The sequence below is a fragment of the Aspergillus melleus genome (assembly GCF_016097325.1).
Source record: "Aspergillus melleus strain CBS 546.65 chromosome Unknown contig4, whole genome shotgun sequence".
Taxonomy (NCBI): domain Eukaryota; kingdom Fungi; phylum Ascomycota; class Eurotiomycetes; order Eurotiales; family Aspergillaceae; genus Aspergillus; species Aspergillus melleus.
The window spans coordinates 1962612-1985844 of record NW_025763373.1 but is presented as its reverse complement, the minus strand read 5'-3'; the positions used below and the strand labels follow the sequence as shown (position 1 = coordinate 1985844).

Below are 23233 nucleotides of genomic sequence, written 5' to 3'. Positions count from 1 at the left end.
GCAGGCCCATTCCAAATACTGTACACGCCTTAGTGACGCTCCCGTGCAGGTAAGCTGCTGCTTGCTTATGCAGTTTGAGAAAGATGAGCAAAAAAGCAGCCACTGCCAGCGGGAGATACAGATTACAGAGACAGGGAAAAAAAAAAAAATTTGCCACCATCTTATCAGCGAACAATGTGACAGAAAGCGGATCTGGAGACGCTCGACTGTTAGCCACTGCCACTGGCCTTGGAAAATTTGAGACTAATCGGCAAGGTTGGATCAATAGTCAATTGGGCTACTGACAGCCATGGTCAATGTGTCCCCGGACTTGCCGATGACACATGCGGATACGAGTGCCTGGAATGTAGGGACGGAGAACGGCGTCCCCGTATGTTTGACATTGGCTTTCGGTGGAGTTGTTATTAGAGTGTCTTATAGTTATAGAGCGTTCTTTGATTTGGGCGATTTATTGTGCTCTGACCGGATTCTCGACAAGCTTAGTGAGAGAAAAGATCATATCAAGGGAATTGAATATCTAGGAGTACCGAGTACGGTGTAATGAAACGAGACGTAAGCAGAGAGATTCTCTCGAATAAAACCAGATTGGAATAATCTTCATAAAGGAAAAAGAAAAAGAAAAAGAAAAATGCAGGAACCATGATTGAAAATTCTCATAGGTCCAAGCCCATCAGAGACAATTGTACTTTGTGGAGGCTTTGGCAAAGGGATTGGCCGAGGCCAAGTGGATCATTTAGTTTCTTTTTGGATTTCACTTTTTTTTACTTCCTCCCTTGAACGGACTTACGGAGTACATGTTTCTGGAGAATCCTGTAAATAGATCTCGGAGCATTAAAAATATCACCAACACTTGAACTCCCAGAGTTCCGAGTATACATGCCCAGACAGCCGGCCTGGGATGGCTGCAGGGCAGGCGCGAAATGCCAGCCAAAAGAAAAAGATATAAATATCCTCAACTGGGCAGCCGCGAGGAATAAATAGAAATTAATTAATTCCAATTAGGTAAGATGGGAAAGCGGGCTAAATGTAGAAAAATAGAAATCTGTCGAGAGAGAGGAGAGAACCCTCTGCTCGGCCGCCTGGCAGTGCCTCATGCAGGGTTAGTGTGGTATTTCGCATTCTTAGTTTTCTTACCAGCTAGTGTACTGTATCTAATAATAAGAATTTATTTATTTTTTCTAAAATAATATTGTTCAGTGTTCACTGCCTGCCCCTGCTTGCCCGACATTTTTTGCTCCACACTCCCCTGTTCGTTCCCTTTTTCCCTTCCCCCCCCCTCCATCATCATCATCGACGACATCATCCACACACCCACCCACCGCCCACCCCAGTCGTTTCGAGTCTGTCGACGCGCGCTAATGACTCTGTACCCCTGTACCCCTGCTGCGCATTTTCTACCCCCAGTAGTCTGGATGGCCATTCTTTAGCGTCGACTTAGTTCGTCCGTAGTGTTTAGTCAATCCCCGTCCACCGCGAATCCAGATGGGACACTGCGCTCATAGGGCCAGCAATCACATATCAATCCATTGCTCCCACTTCCTCTTCGCCCTCTTTCTTCTCTACTCCGTCTTTCGCACGCCTTGAATTCCCACTTGAGGCACGGGTCGGGCTTTTGCGAGTTATTTCATCGGAGAGAAAAAAAAAGAAGAGACCACCATTAAAGAAGACCCACGCACCTTTTTGTTTTTTTCCCTTTCTTAAATCTCTCAATTATTTCCGCATCGCATCGCATCTTATTGCTTTGCACGTTCCAAGTCCTATATCTTTCTCTTGCTTCTGTGCTCGATATATCTTCTCTTCTGTTTATCTTCGGCCTTGATCTGGTTGCTTAGCAGGCTCTCTCTCGTATACTCTTGTCATATTGTCTTGCTGTTAGGCACACGTTCTATACCCTTCTCCGTCCTGTTAGACATCTTGCTCTCGCCACGAGCTACCTTGGATATCCTCCGACGTCTTGTCGCTCCACGCCCCAGCCATTCTCGGTCCTGGAAGTATCCCCCGATCTAGTCGCAGAGAAAGTCCACTTGCATTTCCGATCATATTTATTTGGAAAACGAATCGTACCGAGTATGTCCTCCCGCGCGGCCCGTCCCTTGCGTGGAACCCGATCTCATTGCCTATATATCACTCAATTCTTCCGGAAAGAACTGATCTAGGGTGGCTGACATTGGATGAGCGTCTTGCAGATCTGTTGCCTTTTCTTCTTGCTTCTGTCTCTTGACATCAACCCTCGCATCGAGACCCCCACACACCATAGGGGTGCACAGCCAACCACTATTGGAAAAGTGGGCATGCAAAACGAAACAGATCACCTCGATTTTCTCCTGTACCCTGTGCAATCCACCGACAGCGCCAAAATGTTGGCCCTGGATTCGTCACGACAGCAGCAAAATCCCTACTTTCAACAACAGTTCACAATGGATCCTGCAATGATCGAACCCTTCGGGTTTCACGTGGACAGCCTGAACGGATTCGGCCAGGCCCCTACGTCGTCCGCGATCCCTCAGCCTTCGTCGTACTATGATACGCCCCCGGTATATGCCGAGTCTTTCCCCGAAACCCATAAACAGGCCGGCTTTCCTCCCATGCCCGCGACTCCCCCGTCCATCCCAACCTCGCGGATCTCCGAGCCTTATATGCCCGGCCTCTCCACCGCATCCGGCCCTTCAATTGCAAGTGCTTCGTCTTCCGCCATTGGCTCTCCCTACTCGGGCAATGCGCATGTCGTTCAAGAGAGCTGGATCGATACCAACCACGGCCTGGGACTTCCTGCTGCAGTCATGAACGATATCTTCCCCAACGACTACATGGGTACTACAGTGGACTCGGATGCATTCTATGCAAAGAAATATCCGGACACCTTTGTCGGTGAGTGTCCACATGACTTTCCTCCGACTTGGTCCATGGCAAGACCCCAAGCTAACAAAAGAAATTTCCACAGACCCTTCCTTGGTCCAGCCGATGCAGCAGCAGCAGCAGCAGCAACATCAGCAATCCCATCTCTCCCCCGGACTCTCCTATGCTGAGCAGCCTGATTTCTCCCTGGCTCAGACCGGATTCCTTCCCCAATCCCCTGACCCTTCTCAACTCGCAATCCCCGAAGCCTATGCTCCCATGTCGACTTCCTCCCCTTCTTTGATGCCTTCCCACTCGCGTCCCGTCTCCATCTACGATAGAAGGTCGTCTATCTCTTCCACCCAATCTCGCCGATCGCAACCCAGTCCCGCCGCCAGCAGCCCCGGCTTTGACGAAGATGGCAAGGAAAAAGACCGCTGCCCCCACCCTGACTGTGGTCGGATCTTCAAGGACCTCAAGGCTCACATGCTGACTCACCAGTCGGAGAGACCCGAGAAGTGTCCGATCGTTACTTGCGAATACCACGTGAAGGGGTTCGCACGTAAGTACGACAAGAACCGACACACCCTCACTCATTACAAGGGCACCATGGTCTGCGGCTTCTGTCCGGGGTCTGGATCCCCGGCAGAGAAAAGCTTCAACCGGGCAGACGTTTTCAAGCGTCATTTGACTTCCGTCCATGGGGTCGAGCAGACTCCCCCTAACTGCCGGAAGAGGAGCCCGACCAGCTCGGCCAACAAGAACGTCACTGGATATTGCCACGATGCCACTGGCAAGTGCTCCACCTGCTCGGCCACCTTTAGCAATGCACAGGACTTCTACGAGCATCTGGACGACTGTGTCCTCCGGGTGGTTCAACAGGAGGAGCCTAGCGAGGCCATCAACCAGCGGCGTCTGGCTGAGGTTGAGTCTGACGAGGAGGTGAAGAAGACCATGGAGAAGCACATGCTACTCGACACGGCTGGTTCCGTTGATCGATATGACGATGAGAATGATGATGACGATGATGACTATAACGACCTTTCATCCACTCTCCGCTCCACCAAGGGCTTCCCTAAAGCAGCCAAGGGGAATCCGGGTCCTGGGTCCCGCGCCATTCTGGGCAACAATGCCGTCAGCAAGCGTGCGACCGGATCAAAGCGACGGAATAACCGTGACCGTTACCCCCAGTCCTGGGGCTGCCCTAGCAGCAACATCAAAACCAAGAAGCGTGTGTTGTGTGTCTTTGATGGCCAACGCCGTCTCTGGAAGGATGAGATGATGCTTGACAACGAATTTGAAGTTCGACTCAAGCTTCCCGGTGGTGCGGGAGATGGTACCAACCGAGAGGCATACATTACCGATCTGGACGTTGAGACCCTCAAGCGTGCCGAAGGTGTGCTGAGCGCCAACGAGGAGGAACGTGGCCCTTGGTTGGATGGCCCTTCCACTCACCTTATCGGCCAACCGGCCATGATCCTGCCGGATCTATCCCAGTCTCGCGAGGTTGATGTGGACATTGAAGAGCTGATGTCTTAAGACTCTGTCCTTTTGCTTTCTTGACGAACCCGTCGTTCTACATGTGTGGCATGATAGCGTTTTTACTTACTCTGTTTGCGTCGTACCTTGATACCAATACCTTGTTCTCTATATCCCTTACTTGGTTCTGTGTGATATTTTTCTTTTTTTCTGGGTTCTTTATGTATGTGGTGTTGTATCTTTACTTTCTTTCTCCTGTTCCTTAAGGGCTGTGCCATTTGGAGTTCAGGCAACAAAAAAGTTGGAAAGGAGCATTATGAACGGAGAATTATGGGCCTTGATGACAACCATTCTAATTCACATGAAACTTTTTCTTCTTAAACTTCATCCTACTTTCCTTTGTAGAGAACCACTGTAAGCTTAGAATCGTAACACTGGGGCTCGAGCCAAACGGGTTTAGTGTGAAACTCGGAGCCGCTCACATGTCCGCCTCTCCCCCCGCATTCCGCCTTCCTCTCCCGCAAGTCAGTTCCAACTTCCCTTTCCACTTGTTCTTCTTCCCGTTGCTGGACTAATACAACATGCAATTGGGCCTTTCCGAGCATCTGTCAGCCCTGGTGGCTCGGCGGTTTGTAGCTGCCAAAGATGCGGGTCACCTACTATTCTCCCAAACTCAACTTACTACCGTTAGCGCTTCGGGGGTTCCGGTACCGTGCTCTTGCTTTCCTACTTTATATCCGTGGCCAAAATTGCTGACTATAGCTGTTCGGGTACTTCAAGTTTCAACTCCGATATTGCCCTGCCCTTGCGAAGAAACCCAACGCGAATCCCAAGTCCGACAAAGCGCCCCCGGGACCAAAACCAGACCCCTTCGAGAACCCGTCGTCCGAACTCCTGATCGCTCAAATCCCCAGAGAGAACCCGTCCCATTTCCTCGTGTTGAACAAATTCCCCGTCATTCCCAACCACTTCATCCTCGCCACGACGTCGTGGAAGTCGCAAACGGACATTCTAGAAAAGGACGACTTGGAGGCCGCGTATGCCTGTGTTAAGGAATGGGGGTCACAAGCAGACGGCACGGAGTCCAAGCGACTGTTCGCCTTCTTTAACTCCGGAGACGAAAGCGGTGCCAGTCAACCCCATCGACATCTGCAGTTTCTACCGGTCGAGGCCATGGCGCAGGGCGGCGACTCGGGTAGTTGGCAGCCTTTGATTGATGTCGTGTCATCGCAACCTTCTTCCCCGTCGAGCTCGGGCTCCGAGATTCGGTGTTTGAGCCATTTCCCGTTCGCGCATTTTGCCCTGCCGTTGCCGTCGAATCCTTCTGCCGATACACTCCACGCTACTTACCTTTCTCTCTACCGCACCGCTTTGGCAACTGCTAAGGGGAAATCGGGCGGTCACGACGCTCAGGCAAGCAGTGGTCCGGCGGCGATCAGTTATAATCTGGCCATGACGGAATCGGTGATGATGATCTGTCCCCGGAGGAATGAAAGTAGTCGAATCCCTGTCGATCCTGCCGTGTCCCAGGATATCGCCGAGGCTGGGATCGTTGCTCTGAACGGCACAGTACTCGGCGGTACCCTCATGGTGAAGGCCGAAGCCGAATGGGATCTATTACGTCGCAACCCAGAGGCCCTGGCCAACGTATTGTCCGAAATCGGCTACCCCCAGCCGGACCTGCGTGAACTTTCCCTGTTATGAGAACTGCTGCAACTGAGGGAAGGGGCTGCGAGAGATGCAAGCCCATCTTAAGACGTACAGTTCCTACAATGGAAACCGATAAGTATATACTGCGGCTCATTTGAGAAGGCATATTTCACTGTTATGATCATTATGGTAACTTTACTGCCATGGCAGAGGAAATAGATATGAGAAATGCCCAGGAACTCTTGTCTTCTCCCTTTCTTGTCTTTTTTGTCTATTTTTCGAGCGGTTTTATATTAGTCTATTCTTTTCGCGGAGCATATAACTGCATATAAACTACACAGCATGAACCGCTCTTTTGCGGCACCAATCACCAAGCGGGACATCTTACCATTAAATTATGTCGACACGGTTCCTTTTAACATGAATACTCCGAAAGATTCATAGAAGATAAAAGCCCTTCTGAACTAGAGTTGTTTTCGCCCAGGTTTGTCATTCCACGAACCATTAACAACACCCTTATTGAGTCTAGCTGGATATTGCCAAAAAGCCGGCATCGACCCAAAATGAAAGACTTTTATGAGACCAATGAAACGAAATGAATTAGGAAACCATGACCAGGAATTTCATCCATCAATAACTCATTCAACACATACAGCAACAAGCGGTCAAACCATCACGTCATGAACTTCACACCATTTCTTCTTGCAGGTCGCATACCCGAAATGATACGAGCCGCCATGCGCCCGGATATATTGAGCCACTCTTTTCCAGGAAACTTTGGGCGATTCTGCGGTCACGCTGGGTCGACGACTAGAGCTGCGTGCATGGTGGCAGGCCCTGCCGGTTTCCGAACAGGCGTTTACGGCTTCACAGAGCAGTTTTACCTGTTTGGACGTTAGCGCCTGATGTCTGCCCGGGGTGCGAGGGAGAGTGGGTTTCTTTCAAAATCTGGGAGGAAGAGAGAATGAGGGGAGCTTACATCCTTATCATGCCAATGTGGTTTTCTAACCCGCTGGTCTTTCGTCTTGGTAAGGGTCCGGAACCTACCGCGCAGCGTCGACTCTGCTTCCTTGAACCCGCCGAGCCGTTTGATATCCTTGTATGATAGTCCGCGACGCTTACACTCTATTAAGAAGGCGTTTCGGGTCTCGCCAGGGCAGTTGAACGTTCTTTTCCCCAGTAACTGCGGACGGAGGTGGGTTGTCTCGACCGGGAACCGCGGATGTGGACGTGTGAGTTGATCCAGTCGGAACAGACTCTCTCGATATGCGAATATGTCTGCGGGGACGAAGAGCGGCTCGTGGTCTCTGTTTAACGGCATTGGATTTCGCGTGCTTGCTAGGTCGGTGTATTCGTGTCGCCAGGGGTTCAGGTTCATGTTTATGTTCATGGGTACTGGGGGCGGGAGGTAAGGGTGGCTATGGCTTTCATTATAACTGTTTAATAGTGCCAGGCCGTTCAGGCCGTGGAAGTCATTGGCTGTCGTGGCTGTCGGGTCGTACCCAGCGTTGATATGATCATAATGGTCATTGGGCGTGAAGAGCTCTGGGTCATCAGAGCAAAGGGTTTCATTGTGGTTGATGAGAGCCTGCTGCTGCTGCGGCTGCTGCATGCTAGGATTGGCCTCGTAGCCAAGGGACGACCACGATAGCGAGGAATCGGGGCTGCATGTGTCATTCATTGAGGCGAGGCTGGTGTCGACGAATGTGTCTATCGGCCTTCCTGGGGAGAGCTCATTGAACAACGGCGCGGTTTCCACGTCGTCTATCGTCCACTCTGGCCTGCGAATGACGCTGTCGTCGAACAAGCACTCGTTCGACGCTTCGGGTGATGTGAAAAGCGACGTTGAGTCGAACTCCAGCTTAGCATCCGCAAAAGCATCAGGGAACATTGCCATGTTCCTACTGGCGATAAAGAGACTGGCTGGTCTGGGGACAGGATGAAATAGACCAACGGTGGGATCATTGGGGTCAAAGCTCTCTTCTCCTTTGATTGACACGTCTGGCTCGGCAGAGGCTATCGCCGGGGGGTCGTATGGATGGTACTCGGAGGTGAAACTTTGGTTTTGGTTCACGCTGTGAACCGACGGACTTGTGCCTCTTAGGGCTGAGGGACTTTGAGTGCCACGATGAGGCTGAAAGTCGTCATCCTGGCAGTCCAGAGAAGGCAGTGGAGGATAGCATTCTTGGATGTCTTTTTCCATGACATCACCCTGCGACGTTGGGGCTCGAATTGGCACGACGATATCGTGCGCGGGGGACGTGTCTGGGTTTTCCAACTGTGGCTTTGGGGAATCGTCACGGGTGGTATTTCGAGGAGGGGATGGAGATGCAGGTGCAGGTGCAAATGCAGATGCAGATGCGGCTCTTTCGTCGCAGACATCATCAGAGCGGAGGACATCGCCTTGAGTCTCGGAGGGTCGATCAACCGCAGCCATATCTGAAGAGCGACTGCCGTGCTTATCGAGAATAGTTTTCGATTGCGCACGACAACTACCAGGCTCGATGAGGACGCAGCGCATGGTCCTTAAATCAGAACAAGGTCGCTCGCTCGCTCGTGCCCCGTCCGTGTCTTGATCTAGATTTCTCGTTCACACCGCTACTATGATCAAAAGTGTGTCAGTTGTGCTCGGTGTAGGCCCGGTCATTTAGGCTTTTCGGGATCCTGGATCATGCACGTTGTTGGGCTTGACACAGGGCGCCTGCAGTCCACTCAGTATATGAGAAGGTCTCACTTGGAGGTGGTCGATCCCGCTTACTGACTGTCTGACTCACCTGGATGTTTCTTTTCCTTTTCTTTTTTCCGGTCTAAGCTGGAGAAGGTGGGAGTCTCAAGGTGAAGAGCCTGTCGGATTTGATTTCGCAAAGCTCGCAGTTGTATCAACCCGTATGGATGCGTCGCAGATTCAAGACCTTCTTGCGGTGGAGGCGAGACCAGAGGACGACAACAAAGAACGAGAAGGAAGATAGAAGAATCCTTCGTGGAAGAAACAAAAATGATCGGAGACAAATAATCCAAGACAGCGAGAGACACTGAAGTGATATTTTCTAGCGGTCTGGATGTCTTGTCTCTATCGTCGGAGTCAGCCTGTCTGGTCCTCTTCTTCTGTTGGGCACGATCTGCCTTTGCCAAAGCCATACGCCACAGGCAGATGAGCGCCCCAATGTCTCACACGCTTTCACTCACCTTCTCAAGACAGAAAAGTCGTTATGATTCGAGAGGTAGCTGAACAGGCTTCTCGGGGAATGCTCTGGTGCGGATTCTCCCCGTGTTCGAGGTCCTCTCGTATCTTGCAATTGGGTCTGATGCAGTGAAGGGAGTTGGTATAGTTGGAACAGTTTCAGAAACGAATAAAGGAACAAGACAGAAAACGAGATAAGCGGAGGGCACAAGACGGTGGCGGAGTAAGATCAATTCTACTCTAGCAAGCTGATACTCTGGATGTGCTCAGCATATGAGTTTCCAATGCCCCCCCAACTTTCGACAGGAAAATCCCCTTTCTTTTAAGGACATGAACATTGCGCAGTTGTGAATCTCACGCCTTACCCCTGCAGCCCCAACTGTGATTATTTTATTTTCCTTTCTAATTTTGATTTCATGTTTATTATTGATCACAAAACACCAGGATCCCTCTATCCATCCCATCCCGCACTAACGGGAACAGATTCCTTGTCTCTGCCGTACAAAGCGATATTGTTTTCCCTAGCTTACCACCCCTGGGAGCGCCATATTGGATACATCTGAAGAGTCTCTTCTCTTCTTCCCGTAAAAATCTAGACTAAACTAGCATGAGTGGTTGGGTGGTTGTGATTCCCGATTCTAGACGTCGCCTAATCCACTACCTTATCTCTGTCCGCAACGTCCGTTGAAGATCACTTGACGAGTCTCAAATGCTACATAGGTAAGTCCCTTTCCCCTGCCTTGTCAACGTTCCCGATATCCAATCGTATCGCTCTCGGACCTTTTCCCGGGGTGTCAAAGCAAGGGAAGGAACAGATGGATTGGGAGAACGTGACATGACAGACATCCCCGGCCGGCCGGCCCTACGTCGAAGTTGGAGAGATGAGGGATGGCAGAGCAGTTCATATCTTCTGCTTCTTCTCTGCCGTCGAAATAGTAACATGGGTAAATCGAAAATCGAAACCAAGGAAGCCGGAGGGTTGGATAATTATGTGCGTAGGCAAAAAAAAAGCACCTTCCACTAACAACTCATCCCTCCCTTCCCAACCACCCCTCCGAAAGATAAAAAAAAAAAAAAAAAAAAAAAAAAAAAACCTGCCAAAAGCCTGCCTAAGCCTCTGCCAGCGCCGTGTCTGTAACCATCTCCTCTGAGTGGTGGGCGTGGAGTTGAGAAGGATGGGAGGAGACGGGTAGCCACATAGGGCTTTGTTCGCTGTACTCACCTCTCTTTCGCTCGCCTCCCTCCCATCATCCCTCCCGCACAGAGGATGACAGTGGGTTGTTTTGTCTGACGAGTTGTCCCACTTCTTTTCTGTCTTGCTATGGCTCTGGCTCTGGCTCTGGCTCTGGTTCTGGTTCTGAAATGTGGAAAACAGGGCGGAGAGGGTGGAAACGTTTAATTGTTGTCGGAGAATTAGGGTTGCGTTCGTTTATGTGGCGTTTATCTAGGTAGGCTCTAAGTACCTTTTCCCGTCTTGTCTGGCTGTCTATCTATCTATCTCGTTAAAGTTACTAGATCTTATTTTTTTTTTCTCCTGAAATATTATTTGTTTTATTCGTCTTGATTTGATTTATATCTTTTTACAAGTATTTTTCTCCTTTTTAGACGGATTGGTCGGACTGCAGGACTGCGCCGGGTTGCATGTCAGTTTCTCTTTCGTCTTTTAGCTTATCTCTTTGGTTTATTCTCCCCCCTGCACTCGTTTTCTTCACTCGAGGGGATGGAGGGGCTGGGGCTGGGATGGGGTACTAATGCTACACTGCCTGTCTCTACAGGAAAAGTCCAAAAAGAAAAATGTATAGTCAACCGGATAAGCAAAGTAAAACATCCTCAGTGCAAGAATGTAAACCACAGTACCGAAAAGCAGACAATATTCAAATAGACTACAAAAAAAAAGCAAAGAAAAACGAAGAATTTAGGTTGTTCCCGTCCGTGGGGGAATGTATGCTTGGTAGATCCTCTAACTGCTTTTTCTTTTTTCCTTTATGATTGATCAACTTGTCTCCTCTTTCTAATCCCGTTTGGTTTTAGTTTACTTTTACTTCACCGTGGTCTTTATATTGATTTCCCTGGTATATGATAACGGTAGTATGGGTCACAATGCCCTTGATTAGATAGAAAGACAGACAGATCAATAGGATAGTCTTGTTCCCTCTATAGTCCCGAGTCACAATGTCTAATCAGTCAGTGTTGAGCCTCAACGTAGGAATGAATTTCTCGGAACAAGTGAAACGGAACTATCGAGTATTGTTTGCTGATGACGTAGAATTGAATAGCGTCTTGTACTCCCCCTGGTTTTCTGATAGGTAGAGAAGTGTCCGTGGATGATCTGGAGCAGTTCCGGCCGCGGCGGCTGAAAGTTCAAGGATATTAGAGTTTGCAGAAAGACGTTGGCAAGTTGAAATAAGAAATAAATGAATAAAAAATTAGAAAACAGAATTAAAATAAACTACGATGAAACAGACAACAACAATACAAACCTACTCTGCCACGCCTTCCCGCAAGCTATGTGAATGACACATTGAATCGGATATTCGAGAAATGTTCTGTGCTTAAAATGAAAAATGATAGTATTTCCTACCTACCAATCTCCCATGCAAACCCCCACCAGGTAACTACGGTACTACTGTCCTATCTGTACGTATGCGTTGTTCTCTTCTCTCGTATCTCTTTCATCTTCCCCGCATAGGTATCACCATCCAACCCCTCTCCCCTGTCCTGTCCTCTTAGTCTTATCCTCAGTCCTCTCCATGCATGCATGTCCACCCCGGATCAGCGGATCAGGAGGGGGAGGGTACGAATGAGAAAGTACGGCGCATGCAGTAGGCAGTGGGCAGGGCAAAAAGGCATCCTCATCCGGACAGACCGGACCTGACTGGCCGGCTTCCTAGCACGGGGTTGGCAAAAGACGTATATGGGTGTGGCTGTGGCTGCGAGTCGAGGTGTGTGTGGAACATCGAGTAAGGCATCCCGGACCCGGCCTGGGACTTTTGCTTTTCGGCGCATTGCTCCCGTCTGGTTTCGTTGCTTTTCTTCTAGTCGGGCCTGGGCTGATTTGGGGATGGATGGGAGGGAACCTAAGGGGACCTACTACCTGAGTGCGGACCTGAACAAGTGTGGGTGGATGGACGGACGGATGGATGGGATGGTACGGGGATGGAGAAGGAGAAAACAAATTGAAAATGGCATTTCAAAATGAAAAGGATGGGAGGAGGACGTGAAGGGAAAGGTGGGTGTGACGGTGCTGCTGTGCTCGTGTCAGCTGGTAGGTTAGGGCTGTGGTTGTTCTGCCCTACCTGATTGACCTTTGCCTTGTACACGAATTACCAGTTACTTGGTGATGGAATATTGATTGCTGCTATTATTTCTCCTTTTCTGGGTCTTTTTGATCCATCTCTTTTCGAACTGTGTGTTCCAACTTCTTTCTGCCTGGTACGATGGCCCGCTGTCATTCATGTCTGTTCCCGAGCATTGCCTGGGTATCCGGTTTGTCGACGCTGGTTGTCCGGAAAAATAAAAAATAAATCAGAAAACCCACAGAAGCATTGATTGATTACAAAGATGAAGAAATCAAGTGCTTTGGATCAGCCGTTTTCGATTTGTATCATCTATCTTTCCCGATTCAATCCCGCATAACATCACGTTTCGCCCTTTCCACGAAATTGAAATCAAGGAGTAAGTAAGAGCAGCTCAATTCGTTACTAGTCGTAAGCACAGGTCCCAACGTATCGTGTCTCCGTGCATGCTGGGACCCTTCGAGGCTTGTCGGAAGAGGAGTCCAAAGCCCACCCTGTCAACCCAAACCGGAAGACGCTGCCGATTGGGGCGTGTCTCCATGCTCATGCAATGCAATGCCCCTATTGCTGCCGTCGTCAACTTTTCCACCTAAAGCCAGTGGATCTTGCTTCTCATCCATGGATCCGCAATACGCATGGGCGATGACCACTCCGGGATTGGTATCCAATACTGTCACGTCGCTTTCCTGCGTCCGGCGGAATTCTGCTGCGCCTCCATAGTGATCCAAAAGTCGGTCAACTAGAAGAACTATTTTCCACATCGTCAATCCAATCAGAAAATGTGGTCCATCGGATAGTAACAAGCGGTGTTCCAGAACAGGAAAACAAACTTACCCGTCAGCAAGGTGAAGGTAAATGCGTAAAGGATCGCCGGAGACGTCATGAATGAATACACCAGTGAGAAGTCTCGGACGAAAGATACCAGACTGGCCAAGAACACCCCCAGGAGGACCCGAACCGTTGCTCCAATGCCAATGTGGAAGCGGCCCTGGTGGTGGCGGCGCGCTAGCAGCAGGAATGCGGCGAAAAGAAACATCACGAGTGATGCAACGATAAAGAAGTACACATAGACGAATCCTAAGACCTCCACATACGTTCTCAGAAGCTGGGGCCCACTGAGGTGGTTGAATTTTGGGCCTTCCGAGGGCACAATGCCCATACTAGAGAATAGAGCAGCTGTTACGTTTCCGACCAAGGCACCCATGCGATTGCGAGTTACGTGATACCTGGCGGCCTCGCCCACGCCCACGGGACATAAGGGATGGTTGGGCAGATCTTCTAGGATGTCGGAAATTGCCATTTTGGCCTTGATCGAGCCGCGACTATAGTTGATTTCCATATCAGCAATGGTGGTCCGAAGGAGGTGGATGGCAATGTCGGGTTGTGGGCGTGGCTCTTCACAGGCAAACATGATAGTTTCCAGAAGATAGGTCAATTTCAAAGAGATGTCTAGTGTCAGAGCTAGAATTTGTGATCCCTCAAGCAGGAGAATAAGAGCCACGTGGAACGGAAAATGCAACTGGGCCCAGATCTGCTGTGCGTATTTTCCAAGCGTGCATCGTGGGGAAAGGTCATAGTATGCCTGCCACAGAAGATACTAAGACAAACCGGTTAATCAGCATATTTAATACTGGCGAACAGTATCTTTGGCAATGTACCGCGGGATCAGAAAAATGATAGAGAGGAAAGGAAGAAAAGGCACACACCACATTGGTTGTAACACCCAAGATATGCACAAACGACCATTTGGTCCAGCCTCCTGGCCGCACCGTTTTGTTGACAATCCTTGTAATCGATATGACACCCTCGCCTATGATGATCAGCGTGAGAAGCCCCATTCGAACATTCAGGTGAGTGTCTTGAAGCCCAATCCCTGGGGTAACACAGGAGACCCCCATGACAACCCACATTTCCAGGCCGAACAAAGCAAACCAAACTGTCCATATATAGGGGTGGACACCGAGTTGCGCCTTGAACGTGAAAAACATCTAAGAATTGAGTCAGAGGTTGTCGAGAGTAGTTTCTACAGCTGCGCCTTAACAGACAAGGAGACAAGCGATGATGGCCTTTACTCACCCCAAGATAGACCAAGCTGGTGATAAACAACGTCGTAGCGATGAGGAAGACCCCCCTAGCAGCATGTCTCATGTGCTGGCGGACGAAAAGGATGTTGACGGTGTATTGGAGAGCCAGTAAGATTCGACTCCCACCCAAAAGCAGGCTCAATGACTGGAAAGCCCAAACGTTCTCATCCCGAACGTGCGTGGTAAACCGCGTGCCCGCAGATGCAAAGCCAACCATTGCAGCCAATTGCACAGCCTTGCAAAATCGTTCAAAGACCGAGTCTCGAGCAAATCGCACGTCATATAGTGTCACCTGAAGCCAGGTAAACCAGATTACCCCGAGAAAGCCTGTGTATGCTCCTAAAGCTGGAAACATTAAGTCAACAGTCGCCCTGATGGAGCTTGGGGCGTATTACAACACCTTCTACATTGTGGATCTCATGTGTAGCCGTGAAAGTAGACAGATTCGCCACGAAGAAGAGGTCAAAGAACAGTTCTATCGGAGTTGCATCCGCATGCCGGTTGAGACGTGCAGAAGCCCCATCAATGGGCGTTTCAATGAAGGGAATGCTGCCTCTCTTCCTTCACAGAGCGTTTGGGTTAGTAAAACACTGGGAAAGACAGAGGAAAGATTGTGTGTTCTTGACTCACAATGCAGAATCCCCAACAGGTAATGCCCTACGTATTGGCTGACGAAAAGAGAAAAAGGGTGCTCGCGCCATGGTGAGATATATCGAATTGCAAAAAGGCAATTGAAAAGAGTCTTTGGTGAAATCGGCATCATACCATCATGATTTGGATCTGCCGTGGAAACGGAAAGAGCGACAGACGCTCTTTCTGTTGACGTATAAGGCACTGCAAGGGATTCTGAACACCTTCATTAATTAACGTCTGGTCAGAGAGTGACGATAGCCTTCCCTGAGCACCTCCTATGGGATATCAGGGACGTGCAGTAATAAGAGATATCTATAATACATGACAAATTGACCAAATAATTAAGTGCATGTGCTCCGTTGCCTCTTTCACGCAATTATACAACAGGGTCCTAGAGAGCATTTCCTGTAGATGCAGCGGTTCGTTGGCCGATGACTGTGACCCTACGTATGGCTGGGTGGCCGGGGAATTTCACCCGGTGAGCTGGCCACAGGGGGTTTTCGGTGAGCGGGTCACCAGTGTGTTCGTGGCTTGCATCTGGAAAGAAGATAGATGTGCGGATTTATAGACATAGGGATGATATGAGGTGCCTGTATTCAGCGCGTGCAGACCTTCGCGTGGAACTCTGGAAGCTGTAGGAGGGCAGCGAAGTCCCGGGGTCCGAGAGAGCCCAGATAAGCAAGCGCCTCGGAGGGGGCCAGACTGGTCGCTTGGGCCAGCGGGCAAAGTAGCACTGGGCGTGTCTGCAGAGAGCTATGTGCTCTGGCGATTTGCTGCAGCCGCAGCTGCAGAAAGGTCCGATGATGGCAATGGTCATGAATCGTTTTCTGAATTCGGCGTTGACTCTTTCATAGGACTGCCGAAGCTCTCTAGTCCTCGCTCATTCTGGACATCACCAGCAGCGGTCCCGTCTTCGATGGCTTTAGGAGCTTGACCAGCCTCTTGTTTGAGCTTCTCATAATTGTCACCCGCCTCTTTGATCAAGGCTTGGATCTCTACTTCGCGCACAGCGATGTCGGCTTTCTCCTTTCTCAGCTCCTCCATCCGAGCGATCATCTGAGTCTTTGACTGTTCCATAACAGCTAGGTTGATGCGAAGACGATCTAGACAGGTTGACAGTCGGGGGATCGAGGTCATCTTGGGAGGCGTCTTCGGTCGCTCCATGGGATCGCGGCCACTCTTGCCCATTGCAGCTCTTGTTTGAGTCGCTTCATAAGCAGCCCTGTCTTCGATGTCGGAGTCGTCTTCATCTGACGATCCCTCCGCATCGTCGATGAGTTCTTTCATCTGTTCGCGTTGTTTTCGCTTCTGTTCGCGCTCGGCCTTTTTCCCAAGTGATATCCGACCGTCCTCCACAAACTCGTCGAAGCCTTCGGCAAAATCTTCATCGTCCCTGATGAGCCTCGTATCTTTGTGACTGTCCCGAGCGCCGTCTTCCCAATCAATATCACCCGCGTTGTCTTCAAGCGAGATATAATCTTGTTCGGTAACGGTGGCACCATGCTCTTTCGCTAACCGCGCTCTTCTAGCTTTCTTTTCTCTGATTTCCGCTTCGCTTGGGATAGCGGCAGGCGCGGACACCTTCACTACTTCGCCGAACTTCGCAGCAACATCGACCGTCCTTTCCTTCTCTTCGTCGGTCGCGGGGGTTTTCGGTGTCGAGGGCGTCGAATCTCGGAGTTCTTTCAGGTAGTCATTGTTGTAACTGGGTCGATCTTGTTCGGGGCCGACTCGTAAGGGAATGTTTCTACCCGATCCTGACTGGGACGTCGTGTTCTCGAGCGCTCGTCTTCCCAAGCCAGGTCGTTTGGGCACTACAACTTCGCTTTCCTGTCCCTCATCATCGGCCATAGAGGTTTCGCCAGGGCCGAACGAAAGGCGTAGTTTTGATTTTTGTTTCACTTTGGAGTTAACGGGTCTCTTGACGACGGGTCCAGTATCTGATAATGCACTTGTTGTTAGATATTTCGGTCTATTGCCACTCAGGCAGCGAAAGTGACTTGAATTTGTATAGAACAACCCACCTTGTTCACCTCCTTCATCTTCATCATCCCCGCCAATCTTGCGCGGCTTTTTCCGATTGGCAAATTTAGTGCTCATATTTGATGTCCTTTCGTAAAACTCCGGTGCTGATTTTCCCCTCGTTGCGCAATCGCAAGAAGTAGTCGATTCACTCGGCCGCGAGTTTGAAGCTCCGCAAGACGCCCGCCGCAAAGCTCCCGGGAACAACGTTCCTCCGAGGCCAGCTTATCCCACGGCGACCCATCTCAAAAGTTCCGCCGCGCGACTGCTCTCGACCATCCACGGAGGGAAAGTTTACACCAAACTGGCCAGCCAAGATGCCTCAAGCTCAGCCGGAATTGAAAAAAGTAAGTGTTCTGTTTATTTCTCGTTCGGTTCCATTCTTTTGGCGACTGTTCTGGTCACTGACGACGCTTAACTCCCCCACAGTACATGGAAAAGCGGATCTTTTGCCAATTGAACGGCAACCGCAAAGTCATTGGTATTCTGCGAGGTTACGATGTACGTCTTTTTATCCTCTTCGAGTTCCTACGATCCTGGAGCTTTGTCGTTTGCGCTTTCATCTCGTCTCGTCTTGTCAATGCCCGGGAAGTCGTGCGCCGACGGCACATGCGAGCGAATGTTCTAGGCTATTTCATATCCCCGGGGAAAGGCTAAAGGCTGACATGGTTGCGTACGTTGCAGGTATTCATGAATATTGTTCTCGACGAGGCTTTTGAAGAGAAGCCCGGCGGTGAGAAGGTCGCTGCTGGCATGGTGGTAAGTGATATCATATCGGCTTTGGAAGCTTGGTTCCTCGAATGTGTCGCTAATCAGGTCTCCCTGTTTCTAGGTCATCCGCGGTAACTCTGTTGTCATGCTTGAGGTGAGTCAACTTTCAACCCGGGGTTGCGCGCTTAACAGATCTTGCAGGTAGCTAACGCGATTCATCACTCTAGGCTTTGGAACGGATAAGCGAGAAATAATCGGACGTCCGTCGATTTCGAGATGCGCCTCGCTGCCGGGATGGATAGGGGGGTGATTGTGTTTTTTAAATAAAGTACTGGAGTTTTAAGGATCGGTTGTCGCTTTTCATGGTCTGGTAGAAGAAATACCAATTTCGGTCTCCTCGCATCCTTTGTCTACGAAGAAAGAAAAATGATACTACCATTACTGGAGGGATCTGATATTACGGGGGCTTTCCTTTGGTCTGTTTGTCTTGTTCGAAGAAATTATTTCCTTGATAGACTATCTGATGATTTCATTGCTATGCAAGACATCGACATTCATGACAAAATCAAATCCGGTATGGCATCAAACGAACCGGGTAAAGAAGCCGGCTTGGGGTTTTGAGAAGTAGAAGACAATAAAATCAATACCACCATCGCGCCATGAAATTTCCCTTGCCAACCTCCCTCCAAGGTTTTAAGAAAGAAAATAGAAGGAAAATAGAAAGAGAATAGAAGTATAAGTTACATGAATGAAGTAGGAACTCCTAGGCGTATTAATAGGACCCTATTTGGGCTTTTGACCAAACTTCAGCTTTAATTTGAACCCCCCACCAGGCGTAGATGGCGTAGATGGCGTAGCCGGGTTTCGAGGTGCCGCTTGGGGCGCCGGGGAGGAAAGTTTGGGGATATGTAATTTGGGAGTTGGCTGCGGTGCCGGGGTCGAAGGTTGGGACGCCGACACCTTTTGGCCGGCCTTCGACTGCTTGAATGTGATACGAGGTCCAGGGGGTGGCATCCCCGGCTCTTCTCGTTTGCGCTTCGTGGGAGCTGTAGATGAATCCTTGGACGGGGTAAGAGTCGTGCGAACACGACTGGATCGGAAAAAGTGCATTCGACCCTGCAACGTGTGAGCAATATGGTATCAAGAGCCATACTAGGGTTAGGGATCATACCTTGCCGAGGTGTTTCACCTTCCAATATCGTGGATACTTCAGAGAGACCATCACTGAGGTGATTGGGTTGTAAATAATTCGGCAGAGATCTGCGAACTCGGAAAGCTCTAAGATCCCAATACAAGGGGAGTTGCACGCAGACCACAGAGCTTCTTTGAGAACCTGTTCCCCAGATACTTCGAGTTTGAGTGCCTCCATAGCGCCAGGGACGGTTTGTTTTCGTGCCAAAGTCGCCTGACGGACTTCGGTTGACGACTCCTGTTCAATGATGAGACCATCGCCGGAGGTTGGCGCCTGAGTGTCTGATTCACGGCCGAAAGCAACAGGAGCAAGAGCCGTGCCAAACAAACTATGGAGCCGTCGTCGAAGCCAGGTAGAAGAATCGTTGGACATGGTGAAGATGAACCACTTCAGAAGTTCCGGGTTTTTGAACAAATCCAGTTCCACCAGGCACTCGAACGCATCCAAGCGAAGGAGGTCGTATGTGCCAGCCCGTGTGTAAGGTAGGAATTGCATAACATCCATCTCAACTATGTTGGCTTGCATAAGCTGCATTTGACATCGTAGGGCTGCACGTGAATAGACGTTCTGAAACGAGCTTGACCACTCATCCATTCGCCTATACCGGTCGATCTCGGCCAAAGCATCTTTTTCTAATTGCTCTTCTGCTTGCAGCTCGAGCATTCGTTCCATATCGAAGTCGTCCATCTCAACGGGCGCCGACTCGACTTTGCCAAGCATAGCGTGACACAGCGACTCCATGAGCATCGCAACGTAGAAATTATCCGAGTACTATAAGAAGAGTGAGCAACACCTTAACCACAAACACAGGAACATGGATGCGCACCTCATTATTAGAGTTGTCATTGAACTTTAGCTTGTCATGCAAAAACCGCTTGACTCGCATCGGTGTCTTGCCGCTGTTGTCGCGCACTTTGGAAATGGCCTCCGGGATCATCAACTGGAGCATATATGCCGCCCTGTCAGAGAAGTCGTTTGAACGAGTCATCGGCGAGTTTGGTAAGCAAAATAGCTCCTGGAACGCTCGCTCTAGGTGGAATAACCCTAGCCAGTTGATTTCTTCTTTTGCATGCTTGACAAGAGCTCGAACCGCGGCTGCACGGATCCCGTGGAAATATCTTCGATCCATCAAGGTTCGAACGAAAATTGTAGAGATCAATGCATGCTCTCGTTGGGCGGCCATGTATTGCAAGGACTATAGATTGTGTCAGTATCCTTGAACAACACTGGGGAGAGGAAGAAAATACTAACCTCCAACTGAGCCACGACATCTCGGTCTTGTTGAAGCTGGGAGAGATACATGTAACCCGGCATCACCAATGATAGTTTGCAGATCCATTCGAAATCTGCGTCCATACGAATCCATTCGTAGGACTCTTGACCCATCCTTTCCTCGTCTTCTTTGCTCCAATCAGCCAGTTTCCATTCCTGCATTTCCTCTTCACTCTGCAGTACATCCCCAAGGCAGTAAAGCAAGACGTCTTCTTGTACTTCCGCGTTGGGATCACCAGAGACGGCAGCTGCACGCTCTTTTTGTCTCTTGTTCCGTTTTAGTCGCTTGTACTTGGTGTTGTACGGAATATCAAACTTGGTGACACCTTCTTTAATCTCAACAATGTGCTCGTATGGCGTACCGTCAGCCTCGTGAATGCGGATCGTCATGGAGCCTGTAAAGACCGGCTGAACAACACCTGCGTACACACCGCGAATTTCTTCCTTGACATCACGCATGAAAGTGTGCTTCTCTAGATCACGAGTGCTCGGTTGTTCCGACTGAACTTGCTTGATCATCATCTCAACCACCAACTTCTTCTTGTTAAATCTTTGCGTGGCTTGGAACCGGGGACATCCAGCACCATACACCCACTGGGCAAAGAACGCATCTAGCCTTGCATGGCCAAGTTTCTCGCACGTTTTCTGGAAAGAGGCCGTGGTGATGGCACCATTGGACATGTCGCCCGTTCGTGACGTGAGGAACAGTCGAGATATGATACGAGACATTGTCGCCTTTCCACTTGCTTTGGTGAGTCGTCGGTCCAAGATGAATAAAACAAGGGGTGCCTTCAGAGCGATGAATTGAATTTCAGATGCATCCAGCTTCAGGTAGTTGCCCATGTCGTGTATCGATGGACGTTCATAATCTAGATCGCAAACTCGATCGGACATTTGCTTCATTCGAAATCGATACTCATTGTTTCCGCAGAGCTTCCTCATAAAAGTATCGGTGATGTACCAAGCGACTCCGACGGTAACCCACGTGTCTACAACCGTCTGTGGTACGATGTTGACTCCAATCCACTGACACGATAGAGCGTGGACCAGCATGCGCGTGGAGTCATACATCGGATCGATGATGTCTTCTGGAAACAAGAGATGGTTGCTGCAAATCGACAAGCAGGCTGTCGGCAAGGTCTCTTCGGGCGTGTCGTCAACGAAGCACATTTTGTAACTTGAGAATGGATAGGACCCGTAAGTTAAAGAAAAGAAGTCTATCGCCTTTGCCATGGGAAAACATGTGTTCCTAAGTTCATCCCCTCTCCCCGGGAGACAAAAGGCATGAAGTGGGATGGCATTCAGGCCAAGCTGTTCATCCTGGTCACTTTCTCTAAAATCAGAGAGATTAACGTATTCGAAAGGACCAACGGCGAATCCCACTTGCTGCGCCGATAATTGAGTGATGCACGCGAATGATACCGTTTTCTTGCTCGAGTCTTTCGGGTCAATGATTTCATCCGTCATGTCTCCGGAACAAACCACCGACATGTCCAAGCCCTCATCGTCTGGGGAGATGTATCGCCCATGGCCAGACGCAGACTTGTTTCGACTGGATGAGACAACTCCAGATGGGTCCCGTGGTTTGCGGTCGAATACGTCTCCCAGCGAACATGGCGTTTTTATTGAAAGTTCCCATGTGCAACGAGACGAAGGGTCGTCGACGCAGGGAAACAGCGGGCATCCGACGCCATAACCAAGTGGATTTGTTGTGTAGACATGCGGATAGCGTCTATCACCGTTTTCCATGCCAACAAATTGAAGACCTTCCCGGATAGTATCAATGACAAACTCAGCATACACCGTCACCGCCGTGAAACGTGGGAGTGCAGTGTCCGCCGCTTTTGAGCTCGTGAGTCCTTCGGCATCATCACCAGCACCCGTTGCTCGCAAGGCCATCTGGTCCTGGGCTTCAATAGAGAATGGGTCGAGTTCATCGATTCTGACGCTTTTCGGGATGGTCACAAGCAACTCAGCTTCCGGTGGAGATTTCGCGAGTTTATCTATCCGAGACGACAGTCGCTGGTGATAATGAGGCCCGTACAGTTGAAGGGTATCGTAAGTGTTCGTATGTTTAAAGGGAGTGGACTTTCCGCTGACGGTGATGCGCTTGATTTCGCCCTGTCGGAAACTCAATCGGATAACGCGAAGGTCCTTGTACTGCGGGTGGATGGTGATTTCGGTTTTGCCCTTCAGGCTCTTGCTCGCAAAGTCTATCTCCAGTTCAACCTTCTGATGCGCAACAGTAAAGCCCAGCCCCGACCAGTCAGGGCTGGCGCCGGCCTCAACGACGCCCGGCATTGCGCAAAATACTCAGTCGTGCACTGCGCCGCAAGCGCCTGGCGGAGCCACCGTCATGTCCAAGCCCAGAAAGCAGCCGTATGATTGTCAGTTATCGGTCTCCGATGATGCTCGTTTGAGGAAGATGCTGGAAATCGTTGGAGTTGGGGTTATATGAACGGTCCTAAAACTTGAAGCTTTAACGGCGGGCGGGGAACGGAAGGGCAAGAAAGGCCGTGAGGTAAGAAAAAGATAGCCTGGGAGATACTGAACAAGATCAGGGCAATAAAGAATGACAAGTATTTGCAGACAGAAGAATATCGGAGTCGAAAAGCAGGAGACGCCGAGAAGAAAAGGCTTTTTCCACCTCAAAGCATTCACTTGCTCACCTTCCGCTCAGTCGCGTTTGTTGCTCGAGAGCTGCGGAGCTTCAGACCGCCGGGCACGTGATGCCCGTCCGAGGACAGAACGTTCGCCGATCCTCTCCTTCTCCGTCCGCAGGTCCCTTTTTTTCTCCTTTTACCGTCCTTTCTGGCGGATGATTCCCTCTCGTTGACTCTCGGCTTTCTGCTGTTCGTGTTGCCTTTGCTTTCACTGA

General features: G+C 50.0%; 7 protein-coding genes across 8 annotated transcripts; 3 read left to right on the top strand and 4 right to left on the bottom strand.

The window, feature by feature from the left end:
* Nucleotides 1-1301: 1301 nt before the first annotated feature.
* On the top strand, nucleotides 1302-4701 carry zfpA. 2 transcript variants are annotated; one of them, XM_046089340.1, is made up of 2 exons: nucleotides 1302-2067; nucleotides 2187-4701. In XM_046089340.1, the coding sequence occupies exon 2, from the start codon at nucleotides 2830-2832 to the stop codon at nucleotides 4372-4374; it is 1545 nt and encodes a 514-aa protein (XP_045945311.1). In that variant the 5' UTR covers nucleotides 1302-2067; nucleotides 2187-2829; the 3' UTR covers nucleotides 4375-4701. The 2 variants fall into 2 exon arrangements, with proteins under 2 accessions (XP_045945311.1, XP_045945310.1); XM_046089341.1 differs by having other exon boundaries at nucleotides 1302-2868; nucleotides 2942-4701.
* A 108-nt stretch (nucleotides 4702-4809) lies between these two features.
* APA2 (putative bis(5'-nucleosyl)-tetraphosphatase) lies at nucleotides 4810-6632 on the top strand. The gene is made up of 2 exons (XM_046089339.1): nucleotides 4810-5021; nucleotides 5095-6632. Exons 1-2 carry the CDS (start codon nucleotides 4896-4898, stop codon nucleotides 6016-6018), a joined length of 1050 nt encoding a protein of 349 aa, XP_045945309.1. The 5' UTR covers nucleotides 4810-4895; the 3' UTR covers nucleotides 6019-6632.
* Nucleotides 6633-6831: 199 nt separating this feature from the next.
* On the bottom strand, nucleotides 6832-8485 carry LDX57_007623 (uncharacterized protein; the record flags this gene model as incomplete). The annotated part of the gene is made up of 2 exons (XM_046089338.1): nucleotides 6832-6848; nucleotides 7012-8485. 2 exons carry the CDS (start codon nucleotides 8483-8485, stop codon nucleotides 6832-6834), a joined length of 1491 nt encoding a protein of 496 aa, XP_045945308.1.
* A 4453-nt stretch (nucleotides 8486-12938) lies between these two features.
* Nucleotides 12939-14742, bottom strand: LDX57_007622 (uncharacterized protein; the record flags this gene model as incomplete). The annotated part of the gene is made up of 4 exons (XM_046089337.1): nucleotides 12939-13189; nucleotides 13276-14038; nucleotides 14148-14429; nucleotides 14518-14742. 4 exons carry the CDS (start codon nucleotides 14740-14742, stop codon nucleotides 12939-12941), a joined length of 1521 nt encoding a protein of 506 aa, XP_045945307.1.
* Nucleotides 14743-15971: 1229 nt separating this feature from the next.
* Nucleotides 15972-17258, bottom strand: LDX57_007621 (uncharacterized protein; the record flags this gene model as incomplete). The annotated part of the gene is made up of 2 exons (XM_046089336.1): nucleotides 15972-17098; nucleotides 17183-17258. 2 exons carry the CDS (start codon nucleotides 17256-17258, stop codon nucleotides 15972-15974), a joined length of 1203 nt encoding a protein of 400 aa, XP_045945306.1.
* A 239-nt stretch (nucleotides 17259-17497) lies between these two features.
* On the top strand, nucleotides 17498-17837 carry LDX57_007620 (putative small nuclear ribonucleoprotein SmG; the record flags this gene model as incomplete). Its single annotated transcript, XM_046089335.1, has 2 exons — nucleotides 17498-17527; nucleotides 17610-17837. The coding sequence occupies 2 exons, from the start codon at nucleotides 17498-17500 to the stop codon at nucleotides 17835-17837; spliced, it is 258 nt and encodes an 85-aa protein (XP_045945305.1).
* Nucleotides 17838-18674: 837 nt separating this feature from the next.
* Nucleotides 18675-22656, bottom strand: taf2 (transcription initiation factor TFIID subunit TAF2; the record flags this gene model as incomplete). The annotated part of the gene is made up of 4 exons (XM_046089334.1): nucleotides 18675-19007; nucleotides 19063-19854; nucleotides 19910-20278; nucleotides 20335-22656. The coding sequence occupies 4 exons, from the start codon at nucleotides 22654-22656 to the stop codon at nucleotides 18675-18677; spliced, it is 3816 nt and encodes a 1271-aa protein (XP_045945304.1).
* Between the last annotated feature and the right edge of the window lie 577 nt (nucleotides 22657-23233).

What these genes read in the sequence shown, in the direction of transcription:
- zfpA (XM_046089341.1), top strand. Translation starts at nt 2,172, where the DNA reads ATGAGCGTCTTGCAGATCTGTTGCCTTTTCTTCTTGCTTCTGTCTCTT. An exon ending in ATATCCGGACACCTTTGTCG is followed by an intron (nt 2,869 to 2,941) that starts GTGAGTGTCCAC and finishes AAATTTCCACAG; the next exon opens with ACCCTTCCTTGGTCCAGCCG.
- APA2 (XM_046089339.1), top strand. Translation starts at nt 4,896, where the DNA reads ATGCAATTGGGCCTTTCCGAGCATCTGTCAGCCCTGGTGGCTCGGCGG. An exon ending in TTAGCGCTTCGGGGGTTCCG is followed by an intron (nt 5,022 to 5,094) that starts GTACCGTGCTCT and finishes GGGTACTTCAAG; the next exon opens with TTTCAACTCCGATATTGCCC.